Genomic DNA, 18,019 nt, shown 5'->3' with positions numbered 1-18,019 from the left:
AAAGGCAAGGAGCTCAGTCAGAGATCAGGCTGGGAGAAGGGGGTGCTGGATCAGATGGAGATCAGTCTGGGGATGTGCTGATCTCAGGGGAGAGCATGACCCTAATCCCTGTCTCAGAGGAGATTGAGAGTGGGTGGGGTAGAACCTGGGGGCTGTTGGATTAGCAGACACTTTCCCCTAACATCTGGAAAGCCTACTCACCAACATCTAGCCACCCCCATTTCCTCTTATCTCCTTTCCCAGCTGAATGGCTTAGCTCCTGATTCTGTATCCCCCAGAGATCCTTGCCTCCCCCAGTCCCAGTCTCCCACTCCAGGCAGTGCCAGGAGATAAATTAGGAGGGGAGGGGAGACAGCAAGACAGGAGAGTATTTAACATAGTCCCTGATGCAGACCACAGACTCAGGGGCCATGGCTCGTGTGGTTACGACCTGAAACAAAGGGCAGGGTTTGCTGGGAGGGGGAGAGAAGGGTAGAGGGCACAGAAGGGCTCACCTCAGCTGCTCCCGGGCCTGCATCACTACAAAGTCCCATGTGTGATTGATCTTCTTATGCAGCTGGTTATAGTAATCCTGTAGGAGGGAGAGGAGGAGAGGGGCTCCAGTCAGGGCCCCCTACCCAACCCTACCCCTGCCCCAAGGCTGTAGATTCAGACCCCATCCCCTCTAGGAGAGAGGCTGGAGATAGAGGGCCCCAAGGCAATTCTGCGTGGGACCTAGTCAAGAGGGCAAGGAGCTGGGTGGTCTGCATGTCCTCTGCTTTGAAGAAATGAAGCATTTTGTATACCCCACTGGTATCCCCATTAGTACGGAGGAGGATCTGAATGTATTGGATGGGGGCAGTGGGCCTGGGGCCGCCCTACCTTTTCATGCTCAATCAGGTCCCCTTGTTTCCGTATATTCTTCTTGGCCAAATAGATAGCTGGAAAGGCAGACATGGTGGGCACAAACACGTGTGCATGCATGTGCACTTGCCAACACACATGCATATGTGCACATGCACCATAGACAGAGGGAAAACTGGTGACTAAACACCAGCTCCCTCCAGTAACATCATTCCAGAAGTCCTACCCCATCCCTGGAGTCTGGAGCATGTGCCTATCCCACCTAACTCCTATACCTGGTATCTTTAAAATTTCATGAGTCCAATTGAAAATGAACTCCTCTGTCCTATCAGATTATCAGACAGATTTTTAAAATGGGAAACAAATTTAACTTTCTATATCATTATCAATGCAATTTTTTATGTAAAAATCCAACTAATCCTTAATTAATAAATCCTTAACCCAATTTTGAGAACTTCTTACTCAAAACATATTGCTAAACTTAAAAACTCAAACCCAGAGCCTGAATTTCTACGATAAATTTTGGAAGCCAATCGCATACATCTGCATATATTTCTTAGTAAAAACAGACCAATCTTGTTACTTTTTTCCAAATTTGCTATTCCATTTAATTAGAAAACTTTTACATTATATCTTTGTCTTATTAGTTTGTCTAACTATTTCCTCCTTCAGAGGATATCATTCCCATGTTATAAGCTGACCGTAAGCGTAGGAATTGTAAGATGATCGTACTTGAATCCTATTATAACAACTTGGAGATGTTCCAGTATCAATCTATTATTTAATAGATTTAGTGTTGCGCTTACAAAACTTCTTGATGATAGAAATTTACCACAAAATAAAAAGGAGGGACAAAGTTATATCATAATACAAGGGAAAAACTCTCTTAGCTCTGTTGGAAAAAAATTCCCTTAGCTCTAATTCCAGGCATGAGTCACATCTGACAACCAATCATATAGTCACAGAGTGTTAAAGGCAAGGCTCAGGACTAACCAGGTGGGGAATTTTCCTTTTCCAGAAAGGAAATAGCACAATGGGGAAATGGAGTCAGAAGGATCCTACATAGGCCATATCCTAGGTTGTTCCCCACAACCTTTCCCAGGTGCAAACATCCACCTTTAAGCAGTTCTCAGACTGCTACACTATTGGCTTTATGACATTTCAGACAAATATCCTGGTAATCAAAACTCAAAACAACCGTACATTTGCAGTCCCAGGAATTTTTACCTAAAATAGCAAAATTTCACTAACCACATCATAGAGCTTCAATATCTTTCCTGATGTTTCCCCAATAGTTAATATCATTAATCCTTTACTTATAAATTAAAACTACCCATATTCTAGAGCTTCAAACATACAGCAAAAACCTAAGAGATGACTCATCGTTAATATGCTGAAACTACCTCTTTAAACGACTTTGTATACTTTTATAAAAGCCAAGATTTTCAAATGAAAATCTGCTACTATAGTAAATATTATTATTAGTAGTAATAGTATTACTAATATTATTACCTGTTTACAACTAAATATACCTCATTAAATATTTAACAGTTCTCAGACATCTAATTTATTTATCAGATCCTTTTAAGAGCCCAGTTCATATGTAACAAAATCCAGATAAAAAATTACTTTGTCTAACGTCATTTCTGTTTACACTGGTTTCTCAAATTTTACAATATAAGAGAATTTAGAAATCCAATAATAACACAAACAAACTTCAGATGACATCAATTGCATTTCCAGATTATCACATAAAGTCATCGATCTTATTGTCTTTGGCATTTTAAAGTTATCAGGTACATTTAATTAGAGAAATAGTAATGTTGCAGTGCTTGGCACTTTACAATTATTAAATATCATTTTGATCTCACAACGACCCTGGGAGGTGGGTGCCATTATTATTTTTCTCTTTACAAATTGGGAAACTGAGGCAAACAGAGATTAAAATAGCTTGTCCTAAATGACAGATGTAACTAATAGATTACATAAATGGTAAATAATTACACAGATTACTATGTTGCACATCGCAGCAACTTGAACAGAGAAGGGTGGGCGCACCAAGGGCAGAGGCTGTTTGGCACCGGGACTCTCCCAGGCAGCAGCCGGGAGGGGCCTGATGAAGGCTGGCCCTGCCCTGGGGACACTGACTGTCTGGGGCTGGGGAGGAATGAAGGGAGAAGAGCTGAGACCCAGCGGGGCCCTTCAGTGAATAACTATGCGACCTTGGGCAAGTCCTTCACCCTCTCTGGATCTTGATTTCCCTTAATTGTAGAAAGAGGGAATTGAACTGCATGACCTCCTAGGCCCCTCAGAGTACTGACATTCCTGTGAGTCTGACAGTCTCTGGACACACCGCCCCCCATTATCAAATCATTCGAAATCTGTTAGCCACAGCCTTGCCTCTGGCCCTGACCCACTTACCATAATCCAGTTCAGCAGCTGGCCACTTGGTGCTCATCCAGAAATAGGGTGTCTGGGGGGAGGAGGTAGAGAGCAGGACATCACAGGCTGGAAATAACAAAGTGGGCTCCCCCATCTCCCCTCCTCCTCCAGGAAGCCTTTCTGGAGGAACCCAGACCTTACTCCAGACTTGTAGTCAAATCGAGTCAACAAGTTTTATTTTTTAAGCTCTATCTATCAGGCTCTGTTCTAAGTCCTGGGGATGCAAAGAAAGCCAAAAAAACACTGTCCCTGCCTACATGTTATTTATAGTATAGCTTGGAGGTAATCTTCTAGGGAAGGCCCCAGCGTTACAGGGTATCAGGAGAAGGCCTCTCAAATATGGTGAGATACTGATTCCTGGAGAGGGACAGACTGGTACAGAGCCAGCTGCCGTGGATGGATAGGATTAGTGAAAAATTAAACCTAAACCTTAGACAGATGCTCTTTCAGAAGGATGGAGAAGCAGAAGGGAGAAGCAGAAGGATGCTCTTTCCTGAGCATGGCATTCCTACTTTTTCAGGAGCAAGTATGTCTGACCTATCCCACTTACCTGATTCTTGTGGCATTCAAGGTTCTCTACCACCTAGACTAGAGCTCCAAACGTCCCCTCTAACATCATCTACCACCACTGAAGACAGATCCTCTCTTCTCTGAACTGGATTTTTTAATTCTACCTGTCTTTGGTGTCTTCCTTACCCTCAACCTAAAATGACAAAGAAAAGAGCCGTAGCCTTGGAATGAGGGGTCCTACCATCTGGTCCCGGCTCTGCCATTAATTCATCGTGTAACCTTGGACAAATTCCTTTTCCTCTCTGGGTCTCAGTTTCCTTATCTATCCAATGGGGACAATAATGCCTGCCCAGCTTACTCCACAAGCTCGCTGTAGCGATCAAACAAAAATGTGCTTTGTAAACTACAAAGCCCTGTATGCTTTGGAGAGGCTGTTATTTAAAGGTAGAAAGACCTTAAAAGTCCTTCAGTCCACTTCTAGGTCCGGAGCCCCAGAGAGGGAGAAAACTGGTTCAAAGTCACACACAGTGGAAAGATCCAGAATGGGCAATGAATTTAAAGTTAGACTTCTAGGTCTGAATCTCAGCTCTGCCCCTTATTTCCTGAGCAAGCCATTTCACTTCACTGACTCTCAGTCTTCCCATCTGTAAAATGAACAATTTTAACTAGAAGGTTCCCAAGAGACACTTCTAGTTCTAAACTCCTATGACCCAATTCTCAGTCTCAGTCTACTTCATCATTTCCTGTGAGGTCTCCTGTAGGGTGGCACAAAGCTTATTTTGGCCCTGAGACAAGCTGGTTCCTTATCTCTCTCCCAAACTCACATCCCATGGCTACCACTCCCTTCCCCAGAAGAAGAGAGGTGGGGCAGGCCTCTGGCGCCCAGCCCACCTTTAGGGAAATCTATCTCTAGCTGCAATTAACTTGGCTGGAAATAGATTCCCCAGTCAGCATTAAAGATGCCTCAGTTGTCCTCTCAGGCTAAGTAAGTCCCCTGCTGGAAGAAGAGGAGGAGGTAATAATGATAACAATAGGATCGTAGAGCCACACATTTTAAAGCTGGAAGGAATCTCACTTAACAAATGAAGAAACTGAGGCCCAGAAAAGTAAACTGTCTTCTTCAAAGTCACAACTCTTGTAATAAAGCAGATAAGCTGAAATTTGAACCCAGGACCTCAGATTTCAAATCCTTCTCACTTTTCTCTGGCACTCTGTCATCCACAAAGCTCTCTGCTTCATGACAAACTCAACGGTTCAAGTATTAGCCCCATTTTACAGAGGAGGAAACTGAGGTTCAAAGAGTCTTAGTAACATACCCATAGTTATACACTGTTAGGGTGGGAGTAGTAATGCCAAGGCCCAAGGCCCAAGCTTCCAATAGCAAGTACAGTGCTGTACCCACCACCACCTTGTTCCCCCTCACTTGCCATTTTTATAGAGTAAAAATAATATGTGAAAAATGCAAATCAGGTCTTTTACTTTAAGTGAAGAACTGGGAGAGGGGCCAGCTGCAATCCAGGAGGCCTGAGGGGGCTGGCTGGGGGAGAGGAACTGAGTTACACCTATCTACAAGTTAGCTCCAGCCCCCACAACACCAATCCTAGAGAGCCCCTCCCTCTTTGAAGCCATACCCAGAACCAGGTACCCAAGACTTTTGCCAGGTTGAGTGACTGGCTGGCTGGCTGGAGGATGTCCCACCTAGAGGACTGGACACCTCTCCACTATCACCACAGATCGTTCCAAATCTGCTGTGTGACCTTGGGAAATCCCTCACCCTCTTTGAGTGTTGGTTTTTCTTAATCATAGAAAGATGGCGTTGAACTGAAGGGCAGTCTCACCTGGAACCTGTAAGGGGAATCATCTGCTCGGAGCACAAGACATCGAGGGTCCTTCAGGGGATAGATGTAGCCATGTTTCACAATGAGATTCCCCAGATGGAGAGACTCTGCAGAGGGAGATTTGGGCTTAGATCACTTCTGGGAAAAGGTATCTAGTTCTAGGGAACCACTTAGTTTTTTTTAATGTTGATACCTCTGATTTTTGTATAACCTTCGCTCCCTTATTTTATTTTTAATTTATGGACTAAGACAAGCATTTCCATAACAGTATAATAAAAAAGATGATTGCGCATGAAAACTGTAAATCTATAGTATACAACTCACTACTCCTTTTAAATATATAATAGATTTCTCCTATAAATTTCTTTCTTTTTTGCTTTTTTTCCCTCCCTCCTCCCCGCCCTAGAGATGGCTACCATTAGATACAAATCGTGTGTGTGTGCGTGTATGTATGTATATATATGTATGTAAAATCATCCTGTTACATGCTTCTATTTATCATTCCTTTCTCAATCCTTCAAACGAGTCTAACAATGTATGAATAATCCACACTTAGTTCTAAAGTAAACCATAAGACAAGGTGTCCCAAGAGTTTTAGTGCAGCTCTAAGCCTTATAATATTAGCTTATTATTATTTAAGCCTTAATAGCTCCTGCCCTGATTAAATTGTAACTGTTCAAAAACAAAGCCACATGTGCCAGGCACTATGACTATAGGGACAATAATAACATCTAGCATGTATAGGACACTACATGTTTGCAAAATGTCTGACATATTGTCTAACAACAATAATTTGTCATGGTTTAGTTCATTCTTTATGACCCCCATCCAGAATTTTCTTGGCAAAGATGCTGGAGAGCTTTGCCATTTCCTTCCCAAGCTCATTTTACAGATGAGGAAACTGAGGCAAACAGGATTAAGCGACTTGGCCAGGGTCACATAGCTAGAAAGTATCTGAATAATATATGATAATTATATATGACGTAAACAATAATAATAGCAGCTAACATTTATAGAGTCTCTACTATGTGCCGGGTACTGAGCTAACTCCTTTACAATTTATCTCATTTGATTCTTATGACAACTGACTGAGGTATAGCTGCTATTAATCTCTCCATTTTACAGATGAGAAAACTAAGGCTGAGAGAGATTAGATAATGAGCCTAGGGCTATATATCTAGGAGCTAACCAAGTCAGAATTTACACTCAAGTGTTTCTGACCCCAAGTCTCCCACTATCCACTCTACCAGCTGACTGACTAATTTCTGCCCTTCAACACCTACCATTCTCTTGGGGGAAAACAGGTACCCATCAAAGTGATTAAAAAACACATACAAGTTTTACGTTACTGCATATATATAACTTAGAGTGTTTGCTGCCTTGGGGAAGGGGGAGAGGAGGGAAGGAGGAAGGGAGAAAAATTTGGAACTCAAAATCTTTCCAAAAAATGTATGTTGAAAATTGTCTTCACGTGTAATTGGGAAAAAATTCCATTAGAATGTAAAAAAAAAAAAACATACAAAGTGATTTCAGGGTGGGGAGGCTTTAGATACCAGGAGGAATTAGGCAAGGCCTTGTATACATGCCAGAGTGAGCTGAGATTGGAAGAAAGCAAGGGATTCTAAAAGAGACTTCCTCATCTGTCAGATGAAGCATTTGGTGTATTCCTGCACTGAATCCCATGATTTTGTAAGCCCTGAGTGAGAAGAATGAGGAGGAGGAGAAAGAGAAGGGGGAGAAGGTTGGAGGAGGAGGAAAAAGGAGGGGGGAGTAGAAGAGGGGGATGGAATAGGAAAGGGAGGAGGGGAAGTGGGAGAAGGGAGAGAAAGAGGAGAAGGGGGAGGTAGAGGAGGAGGAAGACAGAGTGTGAGCCAGGCCAGGTGATCAGAAACTTCAGGGGAGCCAGGGAGGGATTCTGTGTCAACCCAAGCCAGCTTCCAGCAGCTCCCGACCCAGACCCCAAGGTTATTCTCAGTTACTGCTTCTGCCCAAGTGTCCCCCTGCCATTCAATCTGGGTCTGTACTGTCTTCCAGTCTCCTGAGAGGAGCCGCCTGTTTTCTTGCAGCGGGTGCAGAGCAAATGAATTCAACCCTGGTCCCTAGTGAGGACAAGATAAAAGCTCAGCTTTCCAGACCCATTAAAGGCTGCTGGAGGGAGGGGCACTAGGTTTCTAGAGTGTGTCGCAGGACCAGGAACCTGAGCTCTGCAGGAAAATGGCCCCCATTGTCCTCAGGGAGGTTCCAATCCGCACATGGTGCTCCCCAGCCCCTTCAGGAGGTCCCAGGTCCTCGTTAACTTGGTCTTGCCCCCCCACCACACCCATAGCCCCCATCCTCTTACAGATTACAGAATCTCAGAGCTGGAAGGGACTGCCTAAAGCATCTACCCCAACCCACCTACTCTACCAGCTGTCATCCAGCTTTGCTGGAATACCTCTGGCGCTGGGGAACTCATTATCTTTGGCAGCTAGCTCACTGCACTTGGAGATTACACTTCCTAACAAGGAATTAAATCGGGAACAATAATCATCTGGAAGATTGGACTGAGCCCTCAGTCTCCGAAAGAGGAAAAGAAAGGGAAGGGTAAGACCATGTTTGGTGTGGGACCGGCCCAGCTCAGCGCCTTTGCGGATGGACAAATGAACCCTGGCTCTCCTGCTCTACAGAGGACCAGAGGGACAGGGGCAATGTTTAGCCAGCCCTTCCTGCCTGAGAAGCAGGAAACAGTTCCTCCCAACCTTGATGCTCTCTTACCTTCCTCTGAGATAGAGAATTTCTGGATGAGCCATTCCACAATATCACTACCTTTTGAGAGAGACAGAAAGAGGAGAAAGTGAGACAGAGACACAGAGACAGACAGCAACACAGGAAGACCAAGTCAGGCCCAATCCTGATCTCCTCTCCCTTTCTGCCTCCCCTCCCCCTTCTTCCTCCATTCGAAGAGTGAGAATTTGGCAGCAATGATAAGCCTGGTGAATAGGCAGACAGATGCAGGGCGAGAGAGGGTATGGGCAAAGCAAGCAGCTCAGAAGTACCAGACCAGGCCACTCCCATCCCCAGGACAGTTACCCAGACCAATGGGCAAGTTTTCTGAGGCTGATGATGTCCCTGGACGCAGGGGTCACTACTCCACCTCCATCCATCCCACAATCAGATGCGGGAGACCCTCCTCATTCCTGGGGTCCCAAGGGAGGGGGACACTTTCTGCCCTACTCTGTTAGCTAGACAAAAACCTAGGAGCCCCAAGCACAAAATGGAGATGAGATGGGGTGGGGTCAAAAAGTCAGGGAGATTTGGGGTGGGATGGGGATAGCACCGCTCCTCAGCAAGAAGAAGACAGAACCTTGGACCCCAAGCTCTTCTTAGCTCAATCCCTGCCCCCAACCTGATGCATAATTGATGACCAAGTGCATTAATGGGAGACAAGCTATGGGGGAAGGACAGATGAGCTCTCCTTTCAGAGCTTAGGGCTGGTGGGTCCCAGGTCTCCTATCCTGGTATTTCATTGCAGGGCCTTCACTGAGCTGTGGGGATCCAACTTCAATATGCAACAGACCTGCCTTTGCTGTCTCTCCCAGAAACCTTTCCAAATTGTCTCCCCTCTCCTCAGAGGGGCCTTAAGCTATACTTGGGCACCTCTCCAATCCCCTCAGCACTACAGGACTCACCTGTCATGGCATGAGGAATTACTGTGATGAGCAGGCGCTGATTCCGCATCTTAACTCCCATGTCTGGATCCTGCATGCCCACAATCACACGCTCCATCTGTGGGATACAGTGATGAACCCCCCCCCCCCATAAAGCTACAATGGACCTAGACACTGTGCAGGGCCATCATTTCTGTTGGTTCAGGGACCCTTCAGTCTTCCATCCCCTCACTCCTGCATCCTTTTCCTCTCTTAGTGGGCCCTACTTCTCTTTGCACTTTCGGGACCCAGTATTTTCTTAGTTTCTCCATTATCAAAGTCTGCTCCCAGGTATATTTGCATTTTAACTAGAGATCAGGTCAAATGAATGAATCTTGAATGGTAGAATTTCAGGTACCAGGTTCTAAGTAGGAGAGGTCTCTTTTTGGTTGGGGAAGTGTACAGGAGGGACTTCAGAGCCTCTAAAATCACCCCAGACCACCCCTCCCACAAGCAGCCACATCTTCTTCTGTTTCTGTATAAAATTGTTCCTCCTCTCTAGGGGACACCCCCGCTCTGCTCCTGGGGGAGGAAAAGGGAAGGGACTGCCTAGGGCTGGGCAGGAAGCCAGAGGTAGAGAAAACACCAACCTCCTTTTTAACATTTTGTCCCAGGGGTTGAGAACTCTTGGGAGGGCTCCTGGTCCTCCTCTCCCCATTCCGCCATCAAGAGGGAGTGCAGGGCTACCCCCTCCCCCAGCTTTCCCTCCCGGGGACCAGGGCAAGAGTCTGTCTATAACAAAGCAGGCTGCTTTTATTTTTAGCATTTGACTAAATGCCTTCCCAGCTCAGAGCTTGGCTCTTTCCAGGGCCGAGGGAAGGATGGCGCCGATCAGCCCATGGTTCTGCTACAGAGCTGTTTATTCCTTCCCAGAGATCTACAGCCAGGCCTCCTTGAAAAGCCAATGGAATGAGAGTACTGGGGACAGAAGGACTCCGGGAAAGTGTCCTGAGAAGCCCAGTAGAGCCTGTTGGTCAATGCTGAAGTTCCAGAGATTCTTGGGGAACCAGGGAAATAGACAAAGGGGGAACACAGCTTGGAAAGCTGGACCACAAAAGATCAGATGTTTAAAGCATAGTCTAGGAAAATAGCCAATCAAAACTGGGGGTCTGGGACTGTCTCCTTATTGAGGCTCAATTTCCTCATCTGCAAAAGTAGGAGCTGGACTAATGGTATCTAAGGTCCTTCCATATCTACAAGCTAACATTTCCTCTTCTAAGGCCCCCACCCCAGCTCTAACATTCTGTGTTCTGTGTTCTAAGGATCCTTCTGCCTCTGATATTCTGTATTCTATGCTAGTCTGTATTCTTTCTTCTAAGGTCCCTTCCTGGTCTGATATTTTATGTTCTGTGTTCTAAGGGCCCTTCCAGGTCTGATACTTTATGTTCTGTGTTCTAAGGACCCTTCCAGGTCTGATACTTTATGTTCTGTGTTCTAAGGACCCTTCCAGGTCTGATATTTTATGTTCTGGGTTCTAAGGGCCCTTCCAGCTGTGTTTCCTACCCTAAGGTCACTCCCAACTTTGACATCCCGTTTTTGATATTTTGAAGTTTATTCTAGGGCTGCTCTGTTCTGTGAAAGATAACCCAATTTTGTCAAGGTATGTAAGGACATAAGAAGAATCCCAGGACCTGGAAAGACTTTAATAGGGACCCATTGCTTCTGGAGCAGGACCAGGCCAGGGACCCAGAGAGGCCTTTGTCGAGGATGTTTGGGGCCGCGAGCAGCCTCTGGCCAGAACCCCTGATGGGGCAATGATTGAGGGCAATGATGGGGCCACTCCCAGAAGGGTGCGGTAGCAACCCTATTCACACATGTCCACCTGCTCAAGGGGAACCCAGAGCCAAGAGGCCATCAGAGAGAAGAAAGGGGAAGGCAGAAACGGGAGAAAGACAGTCTGAATCAGCAGATAAGGGGCAGGGGGGAACAGCAATGACTCTTCTGCTCCCCTGAAAAGGAGGCAAGTTAAGGCCACTCAGGACCAATCAGTCAGGTGCCAGTGGAGGAATGTTGCAGGTCTCATGGCCAGAAAGCTTAGTGTCCCCAAGCTGACTCTTTCCTCATGCAGAAAGGACAGAAAGGCAAGGTATCCCCAAGGTCCTCTTAGGGAAATGTTTTTTTTCCAGGTTCTTCCCATACCACAGGGTCTCTGCTAGACTGTCCCTCCTCCGGGTTCCCCTAGAGCACAGTGCACCCCCTTCCCAGGCTCGTTCCAGGTCAGAGGGTATCTACTACGCTGTCCAAAGATCCCTGGAGTACTTCCCATCCAGGGTCCTTCCAAGTTATAGTGTCTCTGCTAGGCTGTCTTGAGGGACAGAATCCCTTCTCCCCAAACCCCTCCAAATTCTCCCAGGTCACAGGACCATCCCTGGGCTCCTTCCCCAGGACATAGACTACTTCAAACCCATAACCTCTTCTCCCCAACAAAGAAAGTATGGCTCCCCCCAGCCCCCTCTTATGAATCCCCTCCTATCAGTTGGCCAGGGAATCAGTAGACAAGAGAGATGAGCTCATTCTACCTCCCAGGGGAGGATCATAGGATCACCAGGCACAGGGGGACAGGGATGTAGTTTCCCTGTCCCCTCTTACCTTGCTCAGACATGGCATCTGGACTTTGTAGCTGCCCCCCTGGTGGAGGGTGTTGATGGTCATGGCCCCTGCAGGGGCAGGCAGGGCTGGGCCAGACAGATCGAGCGGAGGAGAAGAAGGAGCAGGAGGAGAAGGAGGATAGTCGGAGAGAAAGAAGCCGACCCAAGCTACTGAAAGCTCTGGGATGCTGAACACTGAGCTAGAAGCCCCGGGGGGCATCCCGCCCACTGCCCCACCCGCCCACTGGCCTCTTCGGTTCTGCTGCCACCTGCTGGACATTTGAGGATGGGTCAATTGGGGCCGTTGGAGAAAGGGAACAATAGTTTGTTGTGGGTATTTATTCAGTCCTTCTCAATCACGTCCGACTCTTCATAACCCCATTTCGGATTTTCTTGGCAAAGACGTTGAGGTAGTTTGCCCTTTCCTTCTCCACCTCACTTTACAGATTAAAAAAACTGAGGCAAACAGGGTTAAGTGACTTACCCAAGGTCACACAGCTAGTAAGTGTCTGAGACTGAATGAGTGAATAAATGGTAGCACTACTGACCTTACAAGATGGCTGTGGGGAAAGCACTTGGTCAGTCTTACAGGACTCTAGGAAGCTTGAGTTAATACCATTAGTATCCTTCCACTTCCATCATCAAAGACCAAATATGGAAGATTCAAACCTTTATTGAATATCTGCTGTGTGCCCAATACCGTACTCAAGGGGGGAGGTAAGCTAAGACCAGAATTCCCCCTTAGGCAGGATCCAGTCTCCCTTGGGATGTAGGTGAGGAGAATGGAAGAGACTCAATCCTGTGAGACAAGGAGTAAAGACTGTTGGATGGTGGGTAACTAGGTGGGGCACAGCGAAACGGGAGGAGGTCTGGGTTTTCCCAGTTCCAGACACTTCCTTCCCCAAAACAAACTTAGTGAGCCCAGACTCAGGAAGTCTGCTCATCCCACATCCCAAAAGAAAAGTCCAATTCCCGAGGACAGATCATTTATTTACTTATCTTGGGTGTGTTCTGTTCCTCTAATAAAACATAAGTTCCTTGAGAGCAGGGACAACCTCACTTTGGTGTTCGTTTCTCCAGTACGAACCCCATCTAGATATATTGTTAAGTCCTTAAATTCTTGTTAATTGATTGATCGATTGAAGAGGAGGCGGGGCTTCCCATGCCCCATAGAGCCAGAGGGAATCACAGACTGTTGAGACCTTGGCTCAGTCTTAATCCAACCCCACACACCACCAAGAATTCCCACTACAACGCTTTAACTGACCCTTCAGCTTCTTGTTTTCTAGGAATGATGACCATTGGACCATAAATTTAGAGCTGGGAGGGCTCTTTGAGGTAGACTAACCCAACTTCATGTTATTAATGAGGAATCTGAGATGCGGAGTCGTCACCTTCCCAAGGTCACACAAATATAAGTATCCTATGTTCTTGACTGCAAACCCAACATTCTTATCACTCATAATACTAACTAGCATTGATATAGCACCTACTATGTGCCAGACTCTGGGCTAAGTACTTTACAAATATGAACTCATTTGATCCTCACAACCCTGGGTTGTAGGTGTTATTGTTATCCTCATTTTACAATTGAGGAAACTGAGGCAAACAACGTCTAAGTGGCATAGGTAGGAAGGGTTTGACCCTGAATTTGAACTTGGGTCTTCCTGCCTCCAGCGCCCTACCCATTGTGTGTGCACATTATACAGTATCTGGCTATGCCTCTTTTCCACTCTACCTCCAACTGGGATTATTGTATGGGACAGACATGGAACAATTTTCAGAGGCTCCAGTAATTCTAGAGGTGAGAGTCAGAATGGGAAGAAGAAAAGAAGAGTGGTATCCATTTGTCCATCAATCCATTCATTCAGTAAACACTTTGGATTATAAACTATAGAAGGGAGCTTGCAAGTCCACTGGACCAACTTGCAGCCTTTACAGAGACACCTCTGGAAGTGAAGTGTTCTGCCTATGATCGCACACATAGAGTAAACAACAAGAGGTAGGACTGGAATGCAGACTTAGAACCTCTAAGTCCCAGAGCCAGTATTCTTTCCATTACATGAGTGCTAGTGTTTTTATACCCATTTTACAGATGAAGAAACTAAGGCTTAGAGCTGCTAAGTGATTTGCCCATGAAAATACAGCTAGAGCCAGTATTCAGATCCATTCCTTTTGACGGCAGACCCAGCATCCTTTCCACTGTACCACAACATCCTTTCTGGTTAGCCAGGGATCTAAGGAGGTTTCATGGTCTCTCTCTCTGTCTCTCTGTCTCTCTGTCTCTCTGTCTGTCTCTGTCTCTGTCTCTCTCTCTCTCTCTCTGTCTCTGTCTCTTTGTCTCTGTTCTGTACAAAGCTTAGATGTCTATAGGCAGGGATAAGGAAGAAAGCACTGGGAACAAGAATTCTGTGGGAGGTTCTGTGGACAGTATCTTCTGGTCTGACTGAAGCGGAGTGCTACATATAAATGGGGTAGTGAAGGAGAAGATGGGGAAGATAAGGAGACATTAGAGTTCAGAAAGCCTTGAATGCCAGGATAAGGAATTTGTAGTCTGTAATGTACATTACAGGTAGGTAATAAGGAACCAGGTTTTTGAGTATAGAAGTGACATGATCAGAAAAATGTACCGGAAGATTACACAGGCAGCAAACATATACAAGATGAATTAGATGGGGAGACTGAAGGCCTAGAAAAAATTTAGGAGGCTCCTGTCCTAGGGCTAATTAAGACCTGCATTAAGATAGTAGTAACAGTGTGAGTGGAAGGGGGTAGAGGGTGGGGAGACACAGATGTGATAAAATTTAAGAAAAAGCAAATTCTATGAATAGAGTGAATTTTTTTATGATGCATATAAATTTTTAAATTTATTTTTAGTTTTTAACATTTGCTTTTATAAGATTTTTGAGTTCCAAAATTTCCCCCTTCTCTCCACTTTCCCCTCCCCATTATGGCATGCAATCTGATATAGGCTATACATGTATGATCATATTAAGCATATATCCACATTAGTCATGGTGTGAAAGAAGAATTGGAATAAAAGGGAAAAACCATGAAAAATAAAAAACAAAAGAAAGAAAAAATAGTATGCTTTGATCTGCATTCAGACTGCATAGTTTTTCTGGATGTGAATAGTGCTTTCCATCATGAGTCTTTCGGAATTGTCTTAGATCATTTCATTGCTTAGAAGAGCTAAGTCTAACAAAGTGGGTCATTGCACAGTTACCATTACTGTATACAGTGTTCTGGTCCTACTCACTTCATTCAGTATTAGTTCATGAAAGTCTTTCCGAGTTTTTCTGAAGTTCACCATTTCTTATGAAACAATAATATTCCATTACATTGATATACTACAACTTGCTCAAACATTCCCCAATTAATGGGCATCCCCTCAATTTCCAGTTCTTTGCCACCACAAAAAGATATGCTGTATTTTTGTACATATGGATCCTTTTCCCTTTTTTATGATCTCTTTGGGATATAGACCTAGTAGGGGTATTGCTGGATCAAAAGTTATGCACAGTTTTATAGCCCTTTGAGTATAGTTCCAAATTGTTCTCCAGAATGGTTAGTTCAGTTCACAACTCCACCAACAATGCATGTGTTCCAATTTTCCCATATCTTCTCCAACATATGTCATTTTCCATTTTGTCATGTTAGCCATTCTGATAGGTACTGTTTTAATCAGGGTTGTTTTCATTTGCATTTCTCTGATCAATAGTGATTTAGAGCATTTTTTCATATGACTATAGATTGCTTTAATTTCTTCATCTGAAAACTGACTGTTCATATCCTTTGACCACTTATCAATTGGGGAATAATTTGTATTCTTATAGATTTGACTCAGTTCTCTCTGCATTTTAGAAATGAAGCCTTTATCAGAGACACTGGCTATAAAAATTATTTCTCAGCTTTCTGCTTTCCTTCTAATATTGGTTGCTTTGACTTTGTGCAAAACCTTTTTAATTTAAAGTAATCAAAATCATCCATTTTGCATTTCATAATGTTCTCTATCTCTTATTTGGTCATAAATTTTTCCTTTCTCCATAGATCTGACAGGCAAACTATTTCTTGCTCTTCTACAGAGTGGATTTTTAATTGAATGAGTGAATGTTAAGGCATTTATTAAGCACCTACTATGACAAAGCACTTTCTAAGGCTTAGGGATACAAACAGAAAAAATCCAAACAATTCCTGTTCTCAGGGAGCTCACATTCAAGGAGTCAGGTTGTGGGAATCCCCACATATGGAAGGTTTCAGCTGCTAGACAGATAGAAAAGCCCCATGGTCCTCTGGGTACAGCAGTCAAGGAGAAGGGTAATACCTTTTCTTTAAGGCCGTTTCTATGGATATCCATTTCTGATGCAGAACCATTGGACAGTGACAAGGACTTTGGAGATAAGAACTTACTTTTCCAGCAGTTATGACTGGAGCTTGGGGGGAGGGGGGAGTAGGAGGAATGGCACAGGCCAAGGAAGTTGTCACCAACATGGTTTCCTTGGACTATGGCTTTGGGGGGCCCGGCAGAAAGGAGGGTCAGTAGGGCCAGGAAAAAGAGCTGCTGCTGTTTCCGAGGTTCTTTGACTTACCTGCCTGTCAATGGTAGCTGCTCAATTGGTGATAGTGGTGTCAGGATATTGGGGAGAGGAGGAGGAATATGGGGGATGAAGTTGGATACACCAAAGGGGGATGTTCTAGAGAAGGGGGAACCTCTCAGTCCCAGCCCTCCTCCCCTGCCCTGGCTGAGTTTCTATCTCTGAGATACAGTTAACCTTTTCCAGGTCTCAGAATGTATGTTATATTCCTCCCCACTCCCCCTCAAAACCTGCAGATGAAGCTTAGGGGAGTCTGGCTCCCAGTCTGAAGTAATATTCCAAGGAATTCCTAGTCAGGCAAAGGGAAGGGAGGTGGGACAGGATTTGCCAATGATCCAATCAGATATGTGGGTTAGAGGATACATCCATTAATCCAATTCCCTTTCCCTTTTATCTGCCCCCTCCCCACTAGGGACTCGCCAGCTAAAACTCAGCAAGCAGACCAAGGTTGCCCTCTTGTGACAGCCGAAGAAAAGACACCAGTGTCTCCAACTCATTTTCAGAGAATTCAAAGTTTCCAGTTCCATCCCCCAAACAGGAAGGGACGCCTGGAAGATCATTCAGTCCATGCACATCAACTCTGTGTCTCTTGATGAACCTCTGGGTGTGGGCCTAACTCCAGGCTTAGACAGGTACATGAGTGGTTTCTAGGAGTTACATAGGAGGACCCTGTACTGGGATATCCCTCTGTGACAATTCATTTCACAGCTGGATTCATAGAGGTCAATCAGACAGGGCTTTGCAGAAGGTGGACCCTGAGCTAGGGACAGTAGATGAGTCAGTAGGGGTGTGTAGAGGGACGACGGCTCAGTGAAGAAGGTAGGGGCTCAATGAGGGGGATGGAAATGCCTTAGTGACATAAGGACTGAGTCAGTGGAAAGAGAAGTCCCCTAGAAAGGGAGAGTTCAGTGAGGGGATGAGGGAGAACAGATTTTCCATGAGGAAGGAGGATAGAAGCTCAGTGATGATGATAGGGGCTTGCTTGCTTAATTAGAGAATACAGGCTCAATGAAGAGATTAGGGCTTAGGGAAGGGAATATAAAGTACGGGGGAGGGTGGGGTGGGGTGGGGTGTTGGGCTATCTGACAACTCAGTAAAGAATTTGGGGCAGCTTGGTGGAGCAGTGGATAGAGCGCTGTGCCTGGAGTCAGGAAGACTCATATTCCTGAGTTCAAATCTAGCCTCAGGCACTTACTAGCTGCGCGACCCTGGGCAAGTCAGTTAACTGTTTGCCTCAGTTTCCTCATCTGTGAAATGAACTGGAGAAGGAAATAGCAAACCACTTTGCCGAGAAAATCCCCTGAAATGACTCAGCAACAAGAATTTTTAGGCTACGTGAAAGGGACTGTTATTGAATGAAGGCTGAATGACTGGGGGTGGGTGGGGGATCAGTCAAGGTTAGGGGCTTAGGGAAGGGAAAGAGGGCTCAGTCAGAAGGACTGGGGGCACTGTGATAGGGAAGGAGGTTTAATGAGGGGCCAGGGCCTCAGATGGGATCCACAGAGGCGTGGCGAAGG

The 18,019-nt window shown here is 45.3% G+C and overlaps 1 protein-coding gene across 2 annotated transcripts in view; it reads right to left on the bottom strand.

Moving 5' to 3' along the window:
- Positions 1–12,106, bottom strand: part of RGS11 (regulator of G protein signaling 11) — a 28,372-nt gene extending 16,266 nt beyond the window's left edge. Inside the window, exons 1-7 of one of the 2 annotated variants that reach the window (XM_072602026.1) lie at positions 11,909–12,106; positions 9,302–9,398; positions 8,388–8,438; positions 5,634–5,740; positions 3,265–3,316; positions 862–920; positions 495–571 (exon numbers count right to left, since the gene is read on the bottom strand). In XM_072602026.1, the coding sequence (XP_072458127.1) occupies positions 495–571; positions 862–920; positions 3,265–3,316; positions 5,634–5,740; positions 8,388–8,438; positions 9,302–9,398; positions 11,909–11,971 (506 nt within the window). In that variant the 5' untranslated portion in view covers positions 11,972–12,106. The remainder of the gene's footprint in view (positions 1–494; positions 572–861; positions 921–3,264; positions 3,317–5,633; positions 5,741–8,387; positions 8,439–9,301; positions 9,399–11,908) is intronic. The other variant, XM_072602033.1, reaches the window with a different exon arrangement.
- Positions 12,107–18,019: the final 5,913 nt, after the last annotated feature.

This window comes from Notamacropus eugenii, chromosome 1, assembly GCF_028372415.1.
Source record: "Notamacropus eugenii isolate mMacEug1 chromosome 1, mMacEug1.pri_v2, whole genome shotgun sequence".
NCBI classification, from domain to species: Eukaryota; Metazoa; Chordata; class Mammalia; order Diprotodontia; family Macropodidae; genus Notamacropus; species Notamacropus eugenii.
Note: the sequence above shows the minus strand (reverse complement) of the source record. Positions and strands in the feature narration are given on the sequence as shown.